This window comes from Schistocerca gregaria, chromosome 5 (assembly GCF_023897955.1).
Source record: "Schistocerca gregaria isolate iqSchGreg1 chromosome 5, iqSchGreg1.2, whole genome shotgun sequence".
Taxonomy (NCBI): Eukaryota; Metazoa; Arthropoda; class Insecta; order Orthoptera; family Acrididae; genus Schistocerca; species Schistocerca gregaria.
The window spans coordinates 450,832,514-450,851,196 of record NC_064924.1 but is presented as its reverse complement, the minus strand read 5'-3'; the positions used below and the strand labels follow the sequence as shown (position 1 = coordinate 450,851,196).

Below are 18,683 nucleotides of genomic sequence, written 5' to 3'. Positions count from 1 at the left end.
TTCCTTGACGAAGTATGATCGAACAGTGAGGGGACTGATGACCTCAGATGTTAAGTCACATAGAGCTCAGAGCCGTTTGAACGAACGATGATTTTAGAAGCAAGATTAAATATGTGATACGTAAATACAGATCTTTTAAACTATGAAGAGCGTGGGTCATATGACATTCTTAAATTCATGACATTGAGAAACTCACATTCATTAGCCAGCTTAGTATTTAGTGAAGTAAAACAAGGTATTCAGAAAAGAGAATGTCTGGAGTTTTAGTAACTTTGTTAGTATAAACTTACGTATTACGAAATGTCCTTTCATTTTCAGTGGATCCAGTCGGTCTGAATGTAGAGTTGACATAAGCATGGAACAGAGAAAAAACTGTTAACATTATGTATAAATTGCTCTATTTATTCAGCAACACATAGAAAATGAAAAATGACTTGTCTAGTGGAGTGCAAGGCACCAAAATCTCATTCAAACACAAGAACAATAACATCCATTCTTCATAAATAACTACATATATACATAATTTAAGTTGTACTTTCGATGGAATAATCTTTTCCTTGCATGTTCAGAACAGTCCAGTAATTCGTCAGTAGTGGTATCCTCCGTTTCCAGCTCCAGCTCCAGCTCCGGCGCGCCCCCTGCCGTAGCCGTACCCGCCGGCGGAGTAGGCGGTGAGTCCGGTGTCCTCGTACACCACGGTGGGCCTGTAGCCGCCCTCGTCCGCCTGGTAGGAGACGATCTGCTTGCGGCCGTCGGGCAGCAGCACGCGGTACTGGCCCTGGGCGCTCTCCCCCTGCCTGGACTCCTCCTGTCCAAAGTCGCTCAGCGTCTCGCCGTCCTGCACCGAGTAGCTGAACTCGTAGTTGGCCGGCTCCTGGTGGGAAAATATAGTTTTGCTTTAGTGCTTTTCCACTTTAACAGCTGATTAACAGGTATATTTATTTTAATTCACATGTATGTATACTTAAGGCATTCTAATATGGGTGCTATAATTATTAACATATTCAAACAGCTTTTCAGTAAATTTAAAGTAGGCGTAACTATGCAGAATATCGAATAGTAACATAACTTAAATTTTCCATCAATGTCATAGTACTAATTATAGCAAATGGGTTTATACAATATCCACTTCCATCACCAAATGTTTTTTCCTAATATGTAAAGCACTGAAAGTATTTACAACTCTATGGATGTCAGTCTTCACATAGCATTTTCAATTACATAAAGTTACCTTATTGGGCACTTTACTTTACCTAGAAATGTTTCTCTCTTCTATAGAAATTGAATAATAATATTTTAAATTCGATAAAGAAATGTGTTGATATATTTACCAATATGAATGGTAGTAACATTAACTGTTTCATACTAAAATATCGGCAACAAATTTTCAGGCAATAACTTTATCCTCTTTTGTTTCTACATTTGTCTAAAGCAGTGCTATATAATACAGACCCTTGACTGGAATAAAAATAGCACAGGACCACAGAAACTTCACAAAGGTAATTCTTTAATCACGTTATAATAAAAATGTAGACGCTGTGGATTACACTACTAGTTACTTATTGTCATTTTAGCTATGTAAACATATGAGGTCACTGTAGCAGTAGTCTTGTTTAGCACATAACGCTTTACGAAAATAGTGGCTGAATCGTACGGCTAGTGCATCCTCTTGGGCTCCAGCACGATTGACGCCATATCCGGGCACTCCATACACTGGAGATAGGCCACCAGCGTTACCAGAGGGCGCACGGTACTGAGTGGAGAGCGCGTCGCCAGAGTAAGAAGGGGCGCCGTACTGTGTGGACAGGCCGAGTCCTCCAAAGCCAGCGGCGCGACCAGCCGCCGAAGGAGCGCCATAACGAGTGGAGAGTCCGCCGCCGATCCTCCTGCCAGATCCAAACCTCCTGGAGGAGGCGCTTCCAAAGCTGGAGGAGACGCGAGCTGCTGGAGCCTGGTTGGAAGCGCCTGAGCGACCAAAAGCGGCACCCGTTAGTGATGGCGCACTGTACTGCGAGCTGAGGCCATTGGCTGATGGTGCGCCGTACTGAGAGCTGAGAGAGGAGGCCGAGGGCGGTCCGTACTCAGAGCTGGGAGGCAGGTACGACCGGTGGACTGGTGGCTCGGCGATGACGCAGAGAGCGAGCGCTGACAGAACGACGTACACCTGTCAAAAGACAAACCTGGTCCGTTTGTCATGTGTCATTACAACCGTCGACAGGGTGCACCACACGGGCGGAGTTTAGCAGTCGAACTCGATTTCAGAACACTACATGAGAACAATATGTATTAAATAAACCGCAATTAGTCACTAATATAGCACTAGTATCATTAAATTGGGACTTTTCTGATATCTGAGAGCCACGTAACAACGTTCGTAGTTTGTGAGGAACTTGCAGTTAGAAATGAGCACATTCTATAGTCTCTGTGAATATCAATTTTTTCTAGCTTTATTCCTTTTAAACACATGGATAATGCATAAAACTTCATTCATTGTGCATCAAAAGCAAGAACATTTTGGTAATGTTATGGAAATTATTCGCATCTTGTATTTACTTCTCCTAATACTTAGCTGCTCATTTAGTGACCACTATGGTTTTTGCTTCTAGCGTAATGGACGACTGCAAAAAGATAGAACTTTCAGTTGTTACGTTCATAAATAAACAAAATCTCGTTGGAGTTGTATGTGAGCTACTTGAAACTAACCTGACAAAATAAAGAGGAAATATCTGCAGAAAATGTAGGAGGGCTTTATTATTAAAAATTCATAATGTAAGGGATCGTTTAATGCCATTCCTGTTTTAGAAATAATTCAAAAGCCAAGAACGCTTAAATAGTGTTTACTGGATAACTGGTTTCAACACACTAAAGGTGTCGTCATCGGATCTGAATGCAGGTTAACATTTATAAACCATTTGGATGTGGCCATATTGTGGCAGACCAGCTGATAGAAAATCATTGTCATAAAAAAAGCAACTGCTTTCATGGTCATTCTCTTCCATAAGATATATAAAACGGAAGTCACAAGATAAAACTGTTTGGTACATGAACGCTGCTTGACTAACAACGGTCGGCATCCCACTGCCCTCTGTTGAAACCGGTTATCCAGTAAACAGTATTTAAGCAATCTTCGCTTTTGAATTACTTCTACAACAGAGTGCTCACCCTACTACGCACTATGCGTTCAGTGTCATTTCTTTTTCTCCAAGAGTAACCTAAAGACATCCTCGCGTATTCGAGGGCAAACACAATTGAGTTTCATACTTCGCAGTTGATTGACGCTTCTAGTCAGTAGAAAGCTAATAATGCACATATTATCCCATTACAGGATATATGTTAGTGTTATGTTTACACTTCTGTGCACAGCTTTGAGATGATCGTATCCACAGTGTCAGTAGTGAGGAGATTTACAACATGTGGACCACTGTTCATTGTATTCGAAGATGATAGACACACTCATAATAGCATACACTAGGACACACACACAGTGAGGACACAGAGCGAGAGATAATCGAATTATAGACAAACATCAGTTGTAATTATGAGCAAAAAAAGAAATTATTATTGGATCGATAGCGTAAGCAAACCTTCCTGTCATTGTAATGCCTAATGTCTTGATACAGCCACGATGAAACACGTAATAAACCATTAAAGCTTTTGATCGTTGAATCTGCAACATCTGTCTATCAGATCCTGTCGGCACTACATATAGCCAGTTGAGATGCTTGCACCTCACCAAGTTAAGTTACTATGGTGCTTTCACCACAGTATCACAACCTCAAAATCACAAACGAAGTTCTCACTAATCTAATAGCCAAGCTATGCCCATTCAAAAAAGAAAAAACATTCGGAAACATGTCTGAAACTGGAACAAGCTATCGTTCGCCCTGCGCCCAATTGAAAGTATTATTGCATTTAAAAAATTAGCACTTATTCTAAATTACTGTCTTTCTAACTGTAAGGCAATCTTACTTCTCTCTCCTTCCAGTTCTCAATGAATGACCCCCACATTCTTTCCCTCTTCTCTCGACTACCTGCATTCTATGACGTTTCTCTTTCGTTCCTTCTCCACCTGCCTTCTCTGACTTTTGTTGCTGTCAGTGACCTCAGTTTAAATCTACAAAATGAATCTGTCATTGATATTATTGACACTAAGTAAACACAACTTTTTCCATTATAACTAATGTTTCGACGGGATTTATGTTATAGCTGTTTCTAAGTGTTGTAAAGCTTATTAGGTAAAAGGCATTTTGAGACATTTATGCCGCTATAAACGTAATCTAAAATGCGTAGCACGTATGGTCAGAGGTAACAGAGTGTCCTTGTACCTTACTATGGCGAAATAAACAAAACAATTCTCCTTCTCTTTACAGCAGATCTTTCATGCATCAGACAAGACACGAATGTGTAAAGGCCCGCCAAAATATGGCAGCGTAGACTGTATATAATCCGTATTAAAATTTCGGTCACGTGCATTACAAATACCCATGAGTATGGGGAGAACCACGTGACGATCAGTAACTGTGCGACGGACTCTCTCCGTAGCTGTCTTACCTTCATGTTGCCTAGGAGACAGAGGCTGGACTGCGAGTGCCCCAGCAGTTCGGCGTCCGGTATTTATACGCAGCGGCCACGGACGAGCCGGCCCTCTCCAGGGGCTGCCACCAGCTGCTCCAGTTTGAGAGGAGTGACGGAGTCCCTGCCGTTACGTCAGCGCCTTGCCCGACCTTGTCAGTAAAGACGAAACGCTGCTCTGCCGCGCCCCTATGGATCTCTCTAATTCCAAAAGCTGCCTGCAGTTGTCGGCGTCTTCTGTTTGGGAAACTCGTAATTCCTTCTTCTCTCTTCCAAGGTGACTATTATGCTTCCCATATCCGTCAGGTCCAATTTTATGCTTTATGAAGCACCCTCTCCAAGATCTCGTCTGCATAACGTAAAAAGGAAGATAATTAGAAGCTAACATCTACGCAGTAAACGTAGAGGAGAGAGTGGATAAGTGCCTCTAAGCAGCGACGAACTGTGTGGGTGCGATGGAAAAAAAACGGATGTCGATTTTGAAGGAAAATGGGACCAGAGTTAGACAGACTTTTGAAAACAAGGCATAAAGTGAGATTACATTCCGTCGAAACTATTAAAATAAGGAAGGCAAGTGTCAAGCTAAGGGGTATTTAAGTCGGCGTGTAGAGACTATAAGACTGGAGACATAGCATTAAATTTTATAAAAATGTAATCCAGAAATCGCGAAGATATTAACAAACAATCTGCTTAGCAGCTAATGTGTGCTAGTTTCTGAAAAGAGTAATGTACTGAAGAATAGGAAAGAAAATTTAAGAACTGTTAGGATCTGTTTGGTAATGGAAGTAAAACTTGAGAAGACACTTTCATCGGATTTTATCACTTAGGAAAAGCTGTCGACAACGTAAATTCCTGAATAGGTAGTTGTAAGGAAAGAAGAGTAATTTACAACACGTGCAAAAACCAAGAGGAAAAGTGAGAATAGCCGACCAAGAACGAAGTCGTCGGCTTCAGATCAATGTGAGACAGGAAGTATACTGAAAAGTGGACTGACAAGGTGTGAAAGGGTACTCCGCAGAATAGGCGAGGAAAGTAAAATGAGGAAGAGACAGGATGACAGGACATATGCTGAGACGTCAGGAACACCGTCCATAGAACTATTACGTGCCTCAGAAAGCAACGCCTGTAGGAGAGAAAGAGGAACGCATGGTCACATCAAAGCAGTAATCAGACTGACAACACAAACAAAACAAACTGTGAAGAATTTGTTACAGCACAGATACGCGTTTCTTACTGAAGGATGGTGTAGGCTGTGGTTTCTTCCTATTTATCGAGCCATGTGGTCGTAGGTTTGCAGCGATGCAAAGAAATCTCAGAAAAAGTAAGTCAGAATGATCGGAAAAGGATCTGATTTCCTTTTTTAACAGTTATTCTGTAAGCTTCTTTAGAAAATGTACTACCAGGAAGGAAAATATCTGTAGTTATTAAGGTCACATAGGATACTACCTTTACGTTGTGTTAAATATTCAGACAACAGCATTAAAGGACTGTTGTAGGGAAGACGAATGGTCGACTTCGATTTACTGGGGAATTTTAGGACAGTGTGGCTCACGTGTAAAGGAGATCGCGTACAGAACACCACTGCAACCCATTCTTGAGTGCTGCTCAAGTGTTTGGGATCCCTACTAGATCGGAATAAAGGAAATCATCGAGGCTACTCAGAGGCGGGCTGATCTTACTGATAGGTTCAATCAACAAGTGAGTATTAATGAGTTGCTTCATGAACAGAAAAGGGAGTCCTTGGGGGTAAGACGATCTTTTTTTCGCAGAACACTAATGATAAAATTCAGAGAATCGTCAATTAAAGCTGACTGCAGAACGATTCTACTGCCTCCAAAGTACATTTCGCGTTAGGGATGCTTAGATATTATACAAGAAATTATGGATCGCACAGAGGCATATGGATAGTCGTTTCGCCTAGCTCCATTTGCTGTTATAAATAGGGAACGAAAAGACTGATAGTAGTAAAAGATACCCTGACCCACACACCGTGGCTTGCGGAGTATGCAAGTGGATGTAGAAAGTAAATTGATACTCTCAGCTCACCTTATAATAACAAAGGAGAAAGTGAAATCTAATAGGGTTAAAATTTCACTAAGATATAGTTTGAAGTAGTAGCTACAGACGGTATTTTATTTTCATGAGCAGCTCTAGTGATAAAAGCCTGAACTATGAAGCAAACATGGCGCGCATGGTACTGTCGTCAGCTTGTGAAGAGCTGTGGAGTGGATATCGGTATTTGTTGGTCCAACGACATAAACATCGAAATTCACAGAGATCCACGTAGCTTGAATGAGGTCGAGTGTATAGTCCTTAGCAGTGTCCCTTGGCGGTGCGCACTCTTACAAGAGGGCGGTGCAAACCTCAGTGATTCGCCATGTTCCGGGGGTTCGGAGGGGCAGCCCCCCACAGAATGTCTGAGCCATTGAGGTAGCTGATCGCAGCAGTTCATCGTTTCCTACGGTTCAGTGTACGACAGTGTTCATGACACGTTAAAATTTCGTGAAGTCAGGGATCGCTGGGTGCCTAAGAACCTAACAGACAAGTATAAAGCCCAGCGAATGATGACAAGCTTGGATAACTTAAAGCATTACGACACAGAAGGGCATGGCTTTCTGCAAGGAATCGTTACTGGTGATGAGTCATGGGCGTACCACTACACGCCCAAAACCTAACAGGCCTGTACAGAGTAGAAACGTGTTGGTTCGCCAGTAAGAAAATAATTCAAAGTGACTCAGTCTCCTAGGAAAGTGCTTGTAATAGTGTTCTGGGACATGCATGGTGTGTTATGGGAGGACTTCGCTTTACAAGGGACCACTGTGAACGCTGCAGCCCACATTAAAACTCGCGTCATGCCCTTCCTGACAAACACCACAAAATTAATGCTGACAGTATTGAAACGTCCCCTTAGAAAAAATTATACAAGACTGTGCTTAAACTGAAACACAATATTTTTGGAGCAACGCAATCTGACTTCCAAAAATCCCTACGAAAGAATGGCCCTGACTAACATTAACCTATACGTTTCACAAATCACTTACCTCACCAAAATCTTCGTTACTCAAGCTACTGCAATACAGCGAGCGCCACTACTGCCAGCTAAATAAAAGATTCAAACTACTGAAGGCACTAACTACTGATAGGCATAGTTAGCAAATGAAAGATTTTAATAGAGAACAAACAATGTATTTACCTCACTAGTCATAATATATATATCAGTTCATGACACCAATTCTTACAAATTTCAAAACTCCGCCATCTCTCTGCCCACGTCCACCACTGCTGGCGGCTCACCTCCAACTGCGCAACGCTATGCGCTATTAGCATCCAGCTGCCGCTGCCCAACACTACAATGGCAGACAACAATGCAAACTAGCCACAGACTGCGCACAGCACAGCCAGTGATTTTTCATACAGAGGCGCTACCAATAAGAAAACCTAAACAGTCTACTTACACTATCAAAACTCTTCATGACCATGCTCGCCATCACGTTGACGTGTCCGTGAAAAAATCGTCCAATTTTCGTGACAGGTGCTACAGCATCCACGGCACAGTAAGGACTTTTCACCGTTGAACTCTCATATATTCGGTTCCACGAAGAAATCCCCACCATTTCCAACGCTCTGCTATAGATGTGAATTCAGATGTTCGCAGATGTCTATACTGCAAGAAAACGGACTACCACGAACAGAGCATTTTGAAACTGGTATCACCATGGGACAAATGTAACTGGTAACTATTTAGAAAAGTAGGTAGAAGATGAGAATCCAATTGTAGCTCCATTTTCTTTCCTTTGCCTACTAATCTTTCTGGTAATAAAATTAATATGCATTACTTTCCTGTCCTCCTTATTGTTTGCTTAGGCAGAATATTAGGGAATAAAAACTGAGTAAACCAATTATTAATTTATTTACAAGATCTGAGCTGCTGGAAAAAACTGGCCATTGGCTGTCTCAACACCATATGACCACAGCGACACAAAATCCTAATGCAAGTGGTTATTGGTTACCTGTGAATTCCTATGTATCGTAAATGGATAAACGAGAATTTTTCACAAACATAAAAAATGGATATAAATACAAACAATGTAGAAATAAAAACATTCTATACAGATCAGGATGCAGAAGTATCCTGTAATTGGGAGTTCCTATTTTGAAATGTAATATTTCTCTTTCTTATAGTGCAAACGTCCTCCCTGGATAATTAGGAAAATTTCATGAAACATTTGGGTAAGTTATTGTGTTTTCTGTCTAACAGAAAGAAAGCAAATAAATTTATAATTATCAAACATATATTTCGTGAATGAGTATGACAGCAAAAATTATGTAGAGGTGCTTTTCACACTTATTATTTGGTATCAGTCATAGATTTCTCTACCGAGTTGTTCCTTATGGTTAAAGTAATCACTCAACAATCAGAAGTTAAAGAGGCGCATGCATATCGGAAAATGGATTTTCAGATCGTGCAACCCATTTAGCCACAATATATAACATAGTTCCCTCTACAGTTTGGAAATACTCTAGCAAACAATGTAGGTTCATTAGTGACAAAACTATTGATTGTAAACAAAGTTTGTAAAATGTTAACTGTGGTGGCGTTGAAATTTAAGCTAATGCTAATTCTACATTCGACATATTTCTTAATGAGTTTGTATCTGCTTTTAAAGTAGTTTTCTAGAGAGATTATTAAATATAGTGGTGTCAAGTAACTAAGGAAATCTTGGATCAGTACTGTTATCAGAACACTCTCCCGACGAAGAAAAGGCTTGTACAAAATAGACATGGAAAATAAAGACCTCGAAATACTTTCTTATTATAATTGGTACCATGATACGTCAAGAAACGTTGTATAAAATACAAGGGTTATATAGGTTTTGTCAAAAACTAATCGATCAGAAAATAAAAGAGGTCAATGTTGAATATTTTAAAATAGAGACAAGGACAGAAAGTGTAGAAGATGACGTTATTTGTGTTAAAGGGAACGGGAGCAGTGCGAAAAGAGTTCATGCATAGGAGTTATTTTGTAATAATTATTTTCTAAAAACAAATGGTAAAATTTGTGCAAATAGTTCAGAAAAGAGCGTAAAAAAGTACACTGAAGAAGACTTAAAGAAGATATTTAGTGAATTAAAAGTTATTTAAAATTAGGAAAACCAGAACAGCTGCATCAAAACTATTTATGAAACAAGACCAGTTTCATGACGGTATATTCATGTTTTCAGTTAACAAACTGTTGAGTTTTCAGTACATAATGTCCATAAAATATTTAAGTAAGTGCCATTCGTGGGAAAATACAAGAGTGCAACCTGCTGGCTTTTCTAGTATCTGAATTTATGTTCACATAAGCTTGTTGCACGGTTTCCATATTTTTGTCTAACTCTTGTTCCTCTTTAGGAAGGTCTCAATATGAACCAAAGTCTGACAGTTCATTTATGCACTTATAAAATTTTCAATCAGTCCGCCTAAGTTTGAGAGTAACAGAGATATTCACATGTACAACACTGCAAAGAAAAATGACGTCAATTACCCATTACCGACTAACAATTACACAGAAAGAGGTGAAATATGCAGCTTTAAAACGCTTTGGCAATCTACTTATGAAAATGAAACATATTACTGATAGCAAAGACATGTTAAACCTTGATTAAAGAGTTTCCTCCTTAACATTAGCTTCCATATCATAGAGAGCATCCTGGGTAGGGATAATTAATCAGTTAAAGGAACGTAGATGGCTAGCATGTAGGCACAAAAATATTTTTATTTACTTTTATTTAGTTGTATATACAGTGAGAATGAGTAGAGGAAGCTATGGCACAACTTGACTAGAACAGGGGATCTGTTTGTAGGCCTTCTGAGGCATCTAGGGATCATCAGTTTAGTATTGGAGAGAAGTGTGGAGAGTAAAAATCTTAGAGGGAGACCAAGGCATGAATATACCAAACAGATTCAGAAGTATGTAATTTGCAGTAGTTGCTCTGAGATGAAAAAGTTTGCACAAGACAGAGTAGCACACACAGCTGCATCAAACCAGCCTCTAGACTGAAGACCACAACAACAACAACAACATAGTCATGGGATAGCTTTTAATATTGTGTCGTGCCCTTCTTTCGCACAGCATAGTGCACAAACTCGACGTGGCAAACACTCAGCAACTCATTGGAAGGGCACTGCCGAATTATTGAGTCATTTTGCTTCCAGCGCCGTCCGTAAGTGTGAAGGCGTTGCTGGTCAAGGATTTTGTGCACGAACTGCACGAACTGGCCTCTCGATTGTGTCCCATAAACGATCGATGGGATTCATGTCTGGAGCTCTGTGTGGTCAAATCATCCGCTCGAGATGTCCATAATATTCTTCAAACCAACTGCTAACAATTGTGGCCTGGTGACAGGGTGCAATAAAAATTCCATTGTTGTTTGTAAACACGAAGTCCATGAATAGATGTAAATGTATCTGCAAGTATCCCAAGATAACCACATCCAGTCAATTATCGGTTCAGTTCGACCAGAGGACCCAGTTAATTTGTTATAGAGGCACCACGAGATTGAACCGTGCCTTGTTGACATTTTGAGTCTATGGCTTAGTGATGGCTGCGTCACACTCAAACCCTGCCATCAGCTCTTATCAGCCGAAATCGGGACTGATCTGGCCAGTACATGGTTGTCCAACGATCGAGTATTCAACCGATATGGTCTCGATCTCAGGAGAGGCTCTGCAGGAGAAGTCGTGCTTTCAGCAAAGGCTTTCGCCTCGATCACCAGGAGCCACAGCCCATAAAAGCCAAATTTTCCTGCACGGTCCTAACGGATACGTTCGTCGTACGTCCCACATTGATTTCTTCGGTCATTTCACGAAGTGCTGCCTGTCCGTTAGCACTGACTCTCAAACGCAACCGTTCTCGGCTGTTAAGTGAAGGCTGCCGGCCATGGCACGTTTCATGGTGAGAGGCACTATCCGAAATATGGTAATCTCCGCACATTATTAACACTGTCGATCTCGGAATATTGACTTTCACAACGATTCCCGAAATGGAAAGCCCAAGTGTCTTGCTCTTGCAACCATTCTGCGTTCAAAGTCTCTTAAATCCCGTCTTGCGGTCATAATCAAGTCGGAAACCTATTCACATTAATCACCTAAGTACAAATGACAGGCCTCCCATTTCGCTTCCCTTTTATACGTTATGTATGCAGTACTACCGCCATCTGTATACGTGCATATCACTATCACATGACTTTCGTCACGTCAGTGTAACTGTTCTACTACTATGTTTGTTCTGCCGACACGTTCCACATCATAACGATTACCATGCATTTTACGTAGATTACAAGTAACTACCCATAAATAGTATAACTTAAGTGACATCTTTATTCTGATCAGTACGAACAGAGACAGAAATGCAATTCAAAATGTTATGTTTTATTAATTAAAATAATAACTACTTCCTGCAATTGTTGTCACGTCTTCTTCTCTGGTATTTAGGATTGTAGTTATAATACTGTTTTATCACCGACGTCATCCTCAGCAGCTGGGCATTGCAACATATGTGTTGTGAGGTTATCACACTGACACTGTTTATCCTTGCGATACAAACTGTGAGCGACGTACTTACACTCTAACTGCCCTGTCGCTGGTACCTGACAAGTTGTGGGTCTCAGATGTATGGTCGTTTTTAAAGGTTGATTGACTGCGTTTAAGTGGACAGCGGACATCCACAATCTTGTAGCATCAACCAATACATTGTTTTACTGACGTCACCAGCGAAATTAATGTAGGCAGGGTTTTAAATGGTAAATAATTTTCACAGCAGATACGGTTTGTGTTTTAAATAAATAAAGCTTATTAATTCTTGTAATTCTGTGCCAAGTGTCGCACTGTTTTACCTATTTATGTACTTATTCGTGTCAGAAACGTTTAAGATGTATAAAATAATGTTTACTCCACTAACATCTGTGTAAACCATAGAGCACAAAAACAAGTCTTCACGGAGAGGTGCTAAAACAAAAAGAGAAAGTTTATGAGTTACATTACAGATCTATTTCGAATTTCTGTACCAAATAATAAGAAATGAACACACAAATGAATATGACTCCACGCCCTAAAATCTGGAAGTACTGAGAAACCATAAACCACTTTCTGTGTTAACATGCCAGGATTCTCGGAACTGTTTAGACCACTACAACATATTAAACAACATACCATTCAAAACACTAGTGTTAGAGTACTAAAGTGGCGATATCTGGTAGAGGCAGTCTGGATTTGTGTTTTATCATATACCTTCGAAGTAGTGGAAACTGTCGAAGTACTTTAGATCTCTGCCTGTATTTGGATTCCGGGAATGATAAAAAGTGTAGATTGTTATTACGTACTACACAGTATATCACAATGGACACTCGTGTGGTGGAATGTGGTGGATTGCTTTTGAACTTCCCTAGCATTCAGATGCCGAAACTGACATACCTGCTTAGAGTTCTATAACTCAAGAGACAGCATAGTAGAAATGATACTGATGCCAGAATACTAGAAATGACACTAATGCCAGAATACTAAGGTAATGGACACTGGTGGAGTGCTTTTAATCTGAAGTACTGAATTTTCTTGTAGCTGTCGAATAGAGAGTAATTTACTTTAAGCTGAGAACTTTAATACAACTGCAAACCATCTCGGGTTGTATGTTTTTGAATTCCTTGACTAACTAGGGAACGAAGAATGAGGAAACTGATGGCATCAGACCGTAAGTCCCATAGTGCTCAGAGCCATTTGAACGAAGAATGATTTTAGAAGCAATATTAAATATATTATACTTAAATATACATCTTTTAAACTATGAAGAGTGACGATAATATTTCATTCTTAAATTCGTACATTGTGAAACTCACATTCATTTGCAGGCTTAATATTATTAACGTTAAACAAGGTATTCAGAAAAGAGAATGTCTGAAGCTTCAGTAACTTTGTTAGTATAAACCTATGTATTACGAAATGTCCTTCCATTTTCAGTGGATCCAGTCGGTCTGAATGTAGAGTTGACAGTTGGATGGAAGACAGAAAAAAACTGATAACACTATGTATAAATTTCTCTATTTATTCGTCAAAACATAGAAAATGAAGTATGACTTGTCTAGTGAAGCGCGAGGCACCAGACTCTCATTCAAACAGAAGAACAATAACATCCATTCTTCATAAATAACTACATGTATACATAACTTCAGTACATTTGTAAGTTCTATTTCCGATGGGAGTATCATTTCCTGCGTGTTCAGAAAAGTCCAGTAATTGGTCAGTAGTGGTATCCGCCGTTTCCAGCTCCAGCTCCAGCTCCGGCGCGCCCCCTGCCGTAGCCGTATACGCCGGCGGAGTAGGCGGTGAGTCCGGTGTCCTGGTACTCTACGGTGGGCCTGTAGCCGCCCTCGTCCGCCTGGTAGGAGACGATCTGCTTGCGGCCGTCGGGCAGCAGCACGCGGTACTGGCCCTGGGCGCTCTCCCCCTGCCTGGACTCCTCTTGTCCAAAGTCGCTCAGCGTCTCGCCGTCCTGCACCAAGTAGCTGAACTCGTAGTTGGCCGGCTCCTGGTGGGTAAAATTAGTGTTTTTTCCGTGCTTTTCCACTTTAACAGATGATTCATTGAATTATTTCATGTAGGAATACTTAAGGTATTCTAAAATGGGAAGCCAAAAGCAACGTTACTAAAATTTTCCCTCAATGGCAGAATAAATAGATTACAGTGGTAATTCTGGCAAATGGATTTATACTCTATCCACTTCCATAACCAAATATTTATTCCTAATATGTACAGCGGTAAACGTTTTTACAACGGTACAGATGGCAGCCTTCCCACACGATTTTCAGTTATGTAAACTTCTACCTTGCTGGGTACTTTACTTTGCCCAAAAAATTTTCTTTCTTCCATAGATAAAACTCTGTGGAAGAACTGAAAACAAAGTTCTACATATTTAAAATGAACCATTTAAAAGAAGTGGTATGTGCCCAGTATTCTTCTTTAAATTATGTATTGTAGGGTGAGTGCTGAGTCGACCGCAGTGTGACACCGTCATAAATATTAATTTCTTTCGAAAGTTAATGTTTGCTGATATTATATTTAATAATAATATTTTAACTTCGATAAATATCAGTTTGGACATATTTACCAATGTGAATGATAGCAACTTTAATTGCCTCATACTGGAAAATTGCACAGGACCACAGAAACTTCACAAAGGAAATTATTTATTCAGATGATAATAAGAATGTAGATCCAGTGGATTACATTACTAGTTACTTATTGTTATTTAAAGTACGGTATGTAAACTTATCTTGTCATCGTAGCAGTCGTCTTGTTAAGTTCATAACTTTTTAGGAAAACAGAGTCTGAATCTTACCGCAAGTGCATCCTCTACGGCTCCGGCACGATTGTAGGAATATCCAGGAACTCCATAAACTGGAGAAAGGCCACCAGCGTTACCAGAGGGCGCACCGTACTGAGTGGAGAGGGCGTCACCAGAGTGAGAAGGGGCGCCGTACTGTGTGGACAGACCGAGTCCTCCAAAGCCAGCGGCGCGGCCAGCTACCGAAGGAGCGCCATAGCGAGTGGAAGCACCACCGCCGATCCTCCTGACAGATCCAAACCTCCTGGAGGAGGCGCTTCCAAAGCTGGAGGAGACACGAGCTGCTGGAGCCTGGCTGGAAGCGCCTGAGGGACCAAAAGCAGCGCCTGTTAGTGAAGGTGCAGTGTACTGTGAGCTGAGGCCATTGGCTGCTGGGGCTCCGTACTGAGAGCTGAGGCCGTTGGCTGCTGGGGCGCCGTACTGAGCACTGCGAGAGGAGGCCGAGGGAGGTCCGTACTCAGAGCTGGGAGGCAGGTACGACCGGTCGACTGGTGGCTCGGCGACGACGCACAGAGCGAGCGCTGACAGGACGGCGTACACCTTTGAAAAGACAAGATTGGTTCCTATGTCTTGTGTCATTACAACGGTCTACTACAGATAAACGTTAGAATCTTATCTCGATACGAATATCAGTAAGTACTGACGTGTAGTATATATGTACTCTTAGAGGGAGGGAGTGCACCCCAATAGAGGAGTTTAGCTGTCGAACTCGACTTCAGAAGATTACAAGAAGACAATATCTACCAAATAAACGACAATTAGTCACTAATATAGCACTAGTATCATTAATCTGGGACTTTTATTATATCTGGGAGCTACGTAACAATGTTGCCAGTTTGTGAGGAACTTGTAGTTAGGAACGAGCACATTCCATAGACTTTGAGAATATAAATGTTATCTAGCTTTGTGCCTTCTAAAAACATGGAGAATGGGTACAACGTAATTCATTGCGCATAAAAACCAAGAATATTTTTGTAATTTAATAGTAATTATCCGTAGAATTTTTTTTATTTTTATTTATTTATTTATTTTACTGCAAACAGATTCTCTTGATGCTCAGCTGCTCATTTATTGACCACTTTGGTTTTTGCTTCTAGTATATTGCAAGACTATAACAAGGAGGAACTTTCAGCTGTTACGTCCATCAAGGAACATAATCTCGTTGCAATTGTATGAGACTTGCTTGAAACTAACCTGAGAAAATAAAGAGGAAATTTCTACAGAACATGTAAGAGCGCTTTGTTATTACAAATTCATAATTTATAGCCATTTCTGTTTCTCCACGAGTAACTTAAAATCACCCTGCCAAATGAGAGGCTGTAGTGCTACAACGATGAAAATTAATATTACGACGATGTCAGACCTTATTTTCATGATTTAAAGAAGTTTTCATGATATCAAAAATCTAGTTATAATTTTATTATTTTCATTTTTGTGCTCAGTGTATCAAAGACTTTCTAGTGCACAGAAGAAATTCGCATTGTTTGTACTACGAAACTTTATATGATTGTTAAGGGTTAAGCATGTAATTTTTCGGTGCAAGACATTTTGTTGAGTCTGAATTTTGTTCTCGTACTGGTCGGTAGAGACGGAAAAGTGCCTTAATCGATGTGAAGGTATAAAGGCTGTAAAAAGGACAGAGAGAGAATGTAAATACAAGTTTTCAAGTTATTCAAAACAAATATCTCTAAAGTGTAAATTCTTGTGATTTCCTATAACTAAAAATTGCAAGGTCTAATCTGAGCCTGTCCTGAATAACAGCGAAGAAATTTTATGTTAGCATATACTTTCTTCGTTTGATCACGGTTGTGATTCGCATGTTTCTTTTTGTAGCGCAACGTGTTATGAATATTTTCATTATACGCGCAAAAGTGCACACAGCTTTAATCGAACCTGCGTCTTTCGGAAACGATAACTTTTAATCAGTACAATTACGCGAATACCGTCTAAATCGCAAACGTGACCGCAAAAGTGTCTCCTGGACCAAATAATTCTTATAAAACGTGTATTCTCCAAAGCGAGCAGCATTGCAGTATCGCTGACTCGCAACAATCGAAAGAGTAAAAACAGTGCTTAAATAGAATTGCCACCTTTTAACAATTATTATTATTCCATTAAATAAATAAATAGCAATTCAGTGGCTATCCAATCAATAAATAGAGAGGGCAATTGAAGGCCAAACATTAATTAAGCTTCTCACTTCACAGTTGATTGAGGCTTCTGGTCAGTATAAAGCTAATAATGCGCATATGCAACATTACGGGATATACATTAGTTTTAAGTTTACACTCGTGTGCGCAATTTTTGATGACTGTATGCATAGAGTCAGTAGTGAGGAAATTTACAACATGTGGACCACTATTCATAGTATTCTAAGATGATAAACATACTCATAATAGCATACATATTGACAAACACACAGTACAGACACACAGAGAGAGATAATGCAATTATAGAGACACATCAGTTGTAATTATGAGCAAAACAATTGGATCGATAAAATAACAAAGCCTTCCTATCGGTGCAATGCCTGATGTCTTGACACATCCACGATGAAACAAGTCATAAACCATTAAACCTTTCGATCTTTAAATCTCCAACATCTGTCTATCTGACCGTGTCAGCACTACATACGGCCAGTTGAGACGGTTGCAGCTAGGCAAGTTAAGGTACTATGGTGCCTGCAGCACAGTACCTCAAGTCATAGATCAAGTACCTCTCATATCACCAAAATCGCAAAAGAATTTCTCGCTAATCTAATATCCTAGCTACGTCACTTCAAAAAAGAAAAACATTCGGAAACGTGTCGGCAACTGGAACAAGCTATCGTGCACCTTGCGCCCAACTGAACGTCCAGTTGCATTTAAGAAATTAGCACTTATTGTCAGGCAATGTCTTTCAAACAGTAAGGATGTCTCACTTCATTCTCTTTTCAGTTCTCAGTGAATGGCCCAACAGTCTTTCCCTCTTCTCTCTATTACCTGTGTTCTATGCCGTTTTTCTTTCCTTCCTTCTCCAGCTCCCTTCTCTGACCTCTGTTCCTCTCAGCTTAAATCTACCCAACTAATCTGTCTTTGATATTATTGCGACTAAATGAACTCTGGTTTTTTTATTATAGCTATTGGTTCTGCACAATTTATATTATAGCTGTTTCTAAGTGCTGTAACCCTTATTGAATAAAAGTCATTTTGTAATATGTATGTCGCTATATAAAATACGTACTTCACATGGTCAGATGTAACAGAGTGCCTTTGGACCTGACTATGGCAGAACACACAAATAAAAAATTTCTGCTTCTGTTTGGAGCAGAATTAAAATAAAAAAACAGGATCAAAAAGCTGAATATAAAGTTCCCCAATATCTTTCAGGCATCAGATAAGACATGCATGTGTTTATGACCACCTCAATATGACAACGCAAACTGTGTGTGATCCGTATTAAATTTCGTTCGTGTGCCCTACGAATCCTCCTCAGACACTGACAGTGGGAGAAACATATAACGATCAGGATTTGTGCGACTGACTCTGCGCGGCTGTCTTACCTTCATGTTGCGTAGGAGACAAAGGCGGCTCTGCGAGTAGCCCCAGCAGTTCGGCGCCCGGTATTTATACGCAGCGGCCACGGACGAGCCGGCCCTCTCCAGGGGCTGCCACCAGCTGCTCCAGTTTGAGAGGAGTGTCGGAGTCCCTGCCGTTACGTCAGCGCCCTGCCCGACCTTGTCAGCGAAACGCTG

At 40.4% G+C, this 18,683-nt stretch overlaps 2 protein-coding genes across 2 annotated transcripts in view; both read right to left on the bottom strand.

Annotated features, from left to right (window-relative positions):
- Positions 1-18,683, bottom strand: part of LOC126273380 (pro-resilin-like) — a 367,374-nt gene that overhangs the window by 220,596 nt on the left and 128,095 nt on the right. The gene's annotated exons all lie outside the window — the stretch shown is intronic.
- Positions 13,636-18,514, bottom strand: LOC126272105 (pro-resilin-like). The gene is made up of 3 exons (XM_049974697.1): positions 18,492-18,514; positions 14,945-15,490; positions 13,636-14,134 (listed from the first exon to the last, which is right to left on the bottom strand). Exons 1-3 carry the CDS (start codon positions 18,495-18,497, stop codon positions 13,847-13,849), a joined length of 840 nt encoding a protein of 279 aa, XP_049830654.1. The 5' UTR covers positions 18,498-18,514; the 3' UTR covers positions 13,636-13,846.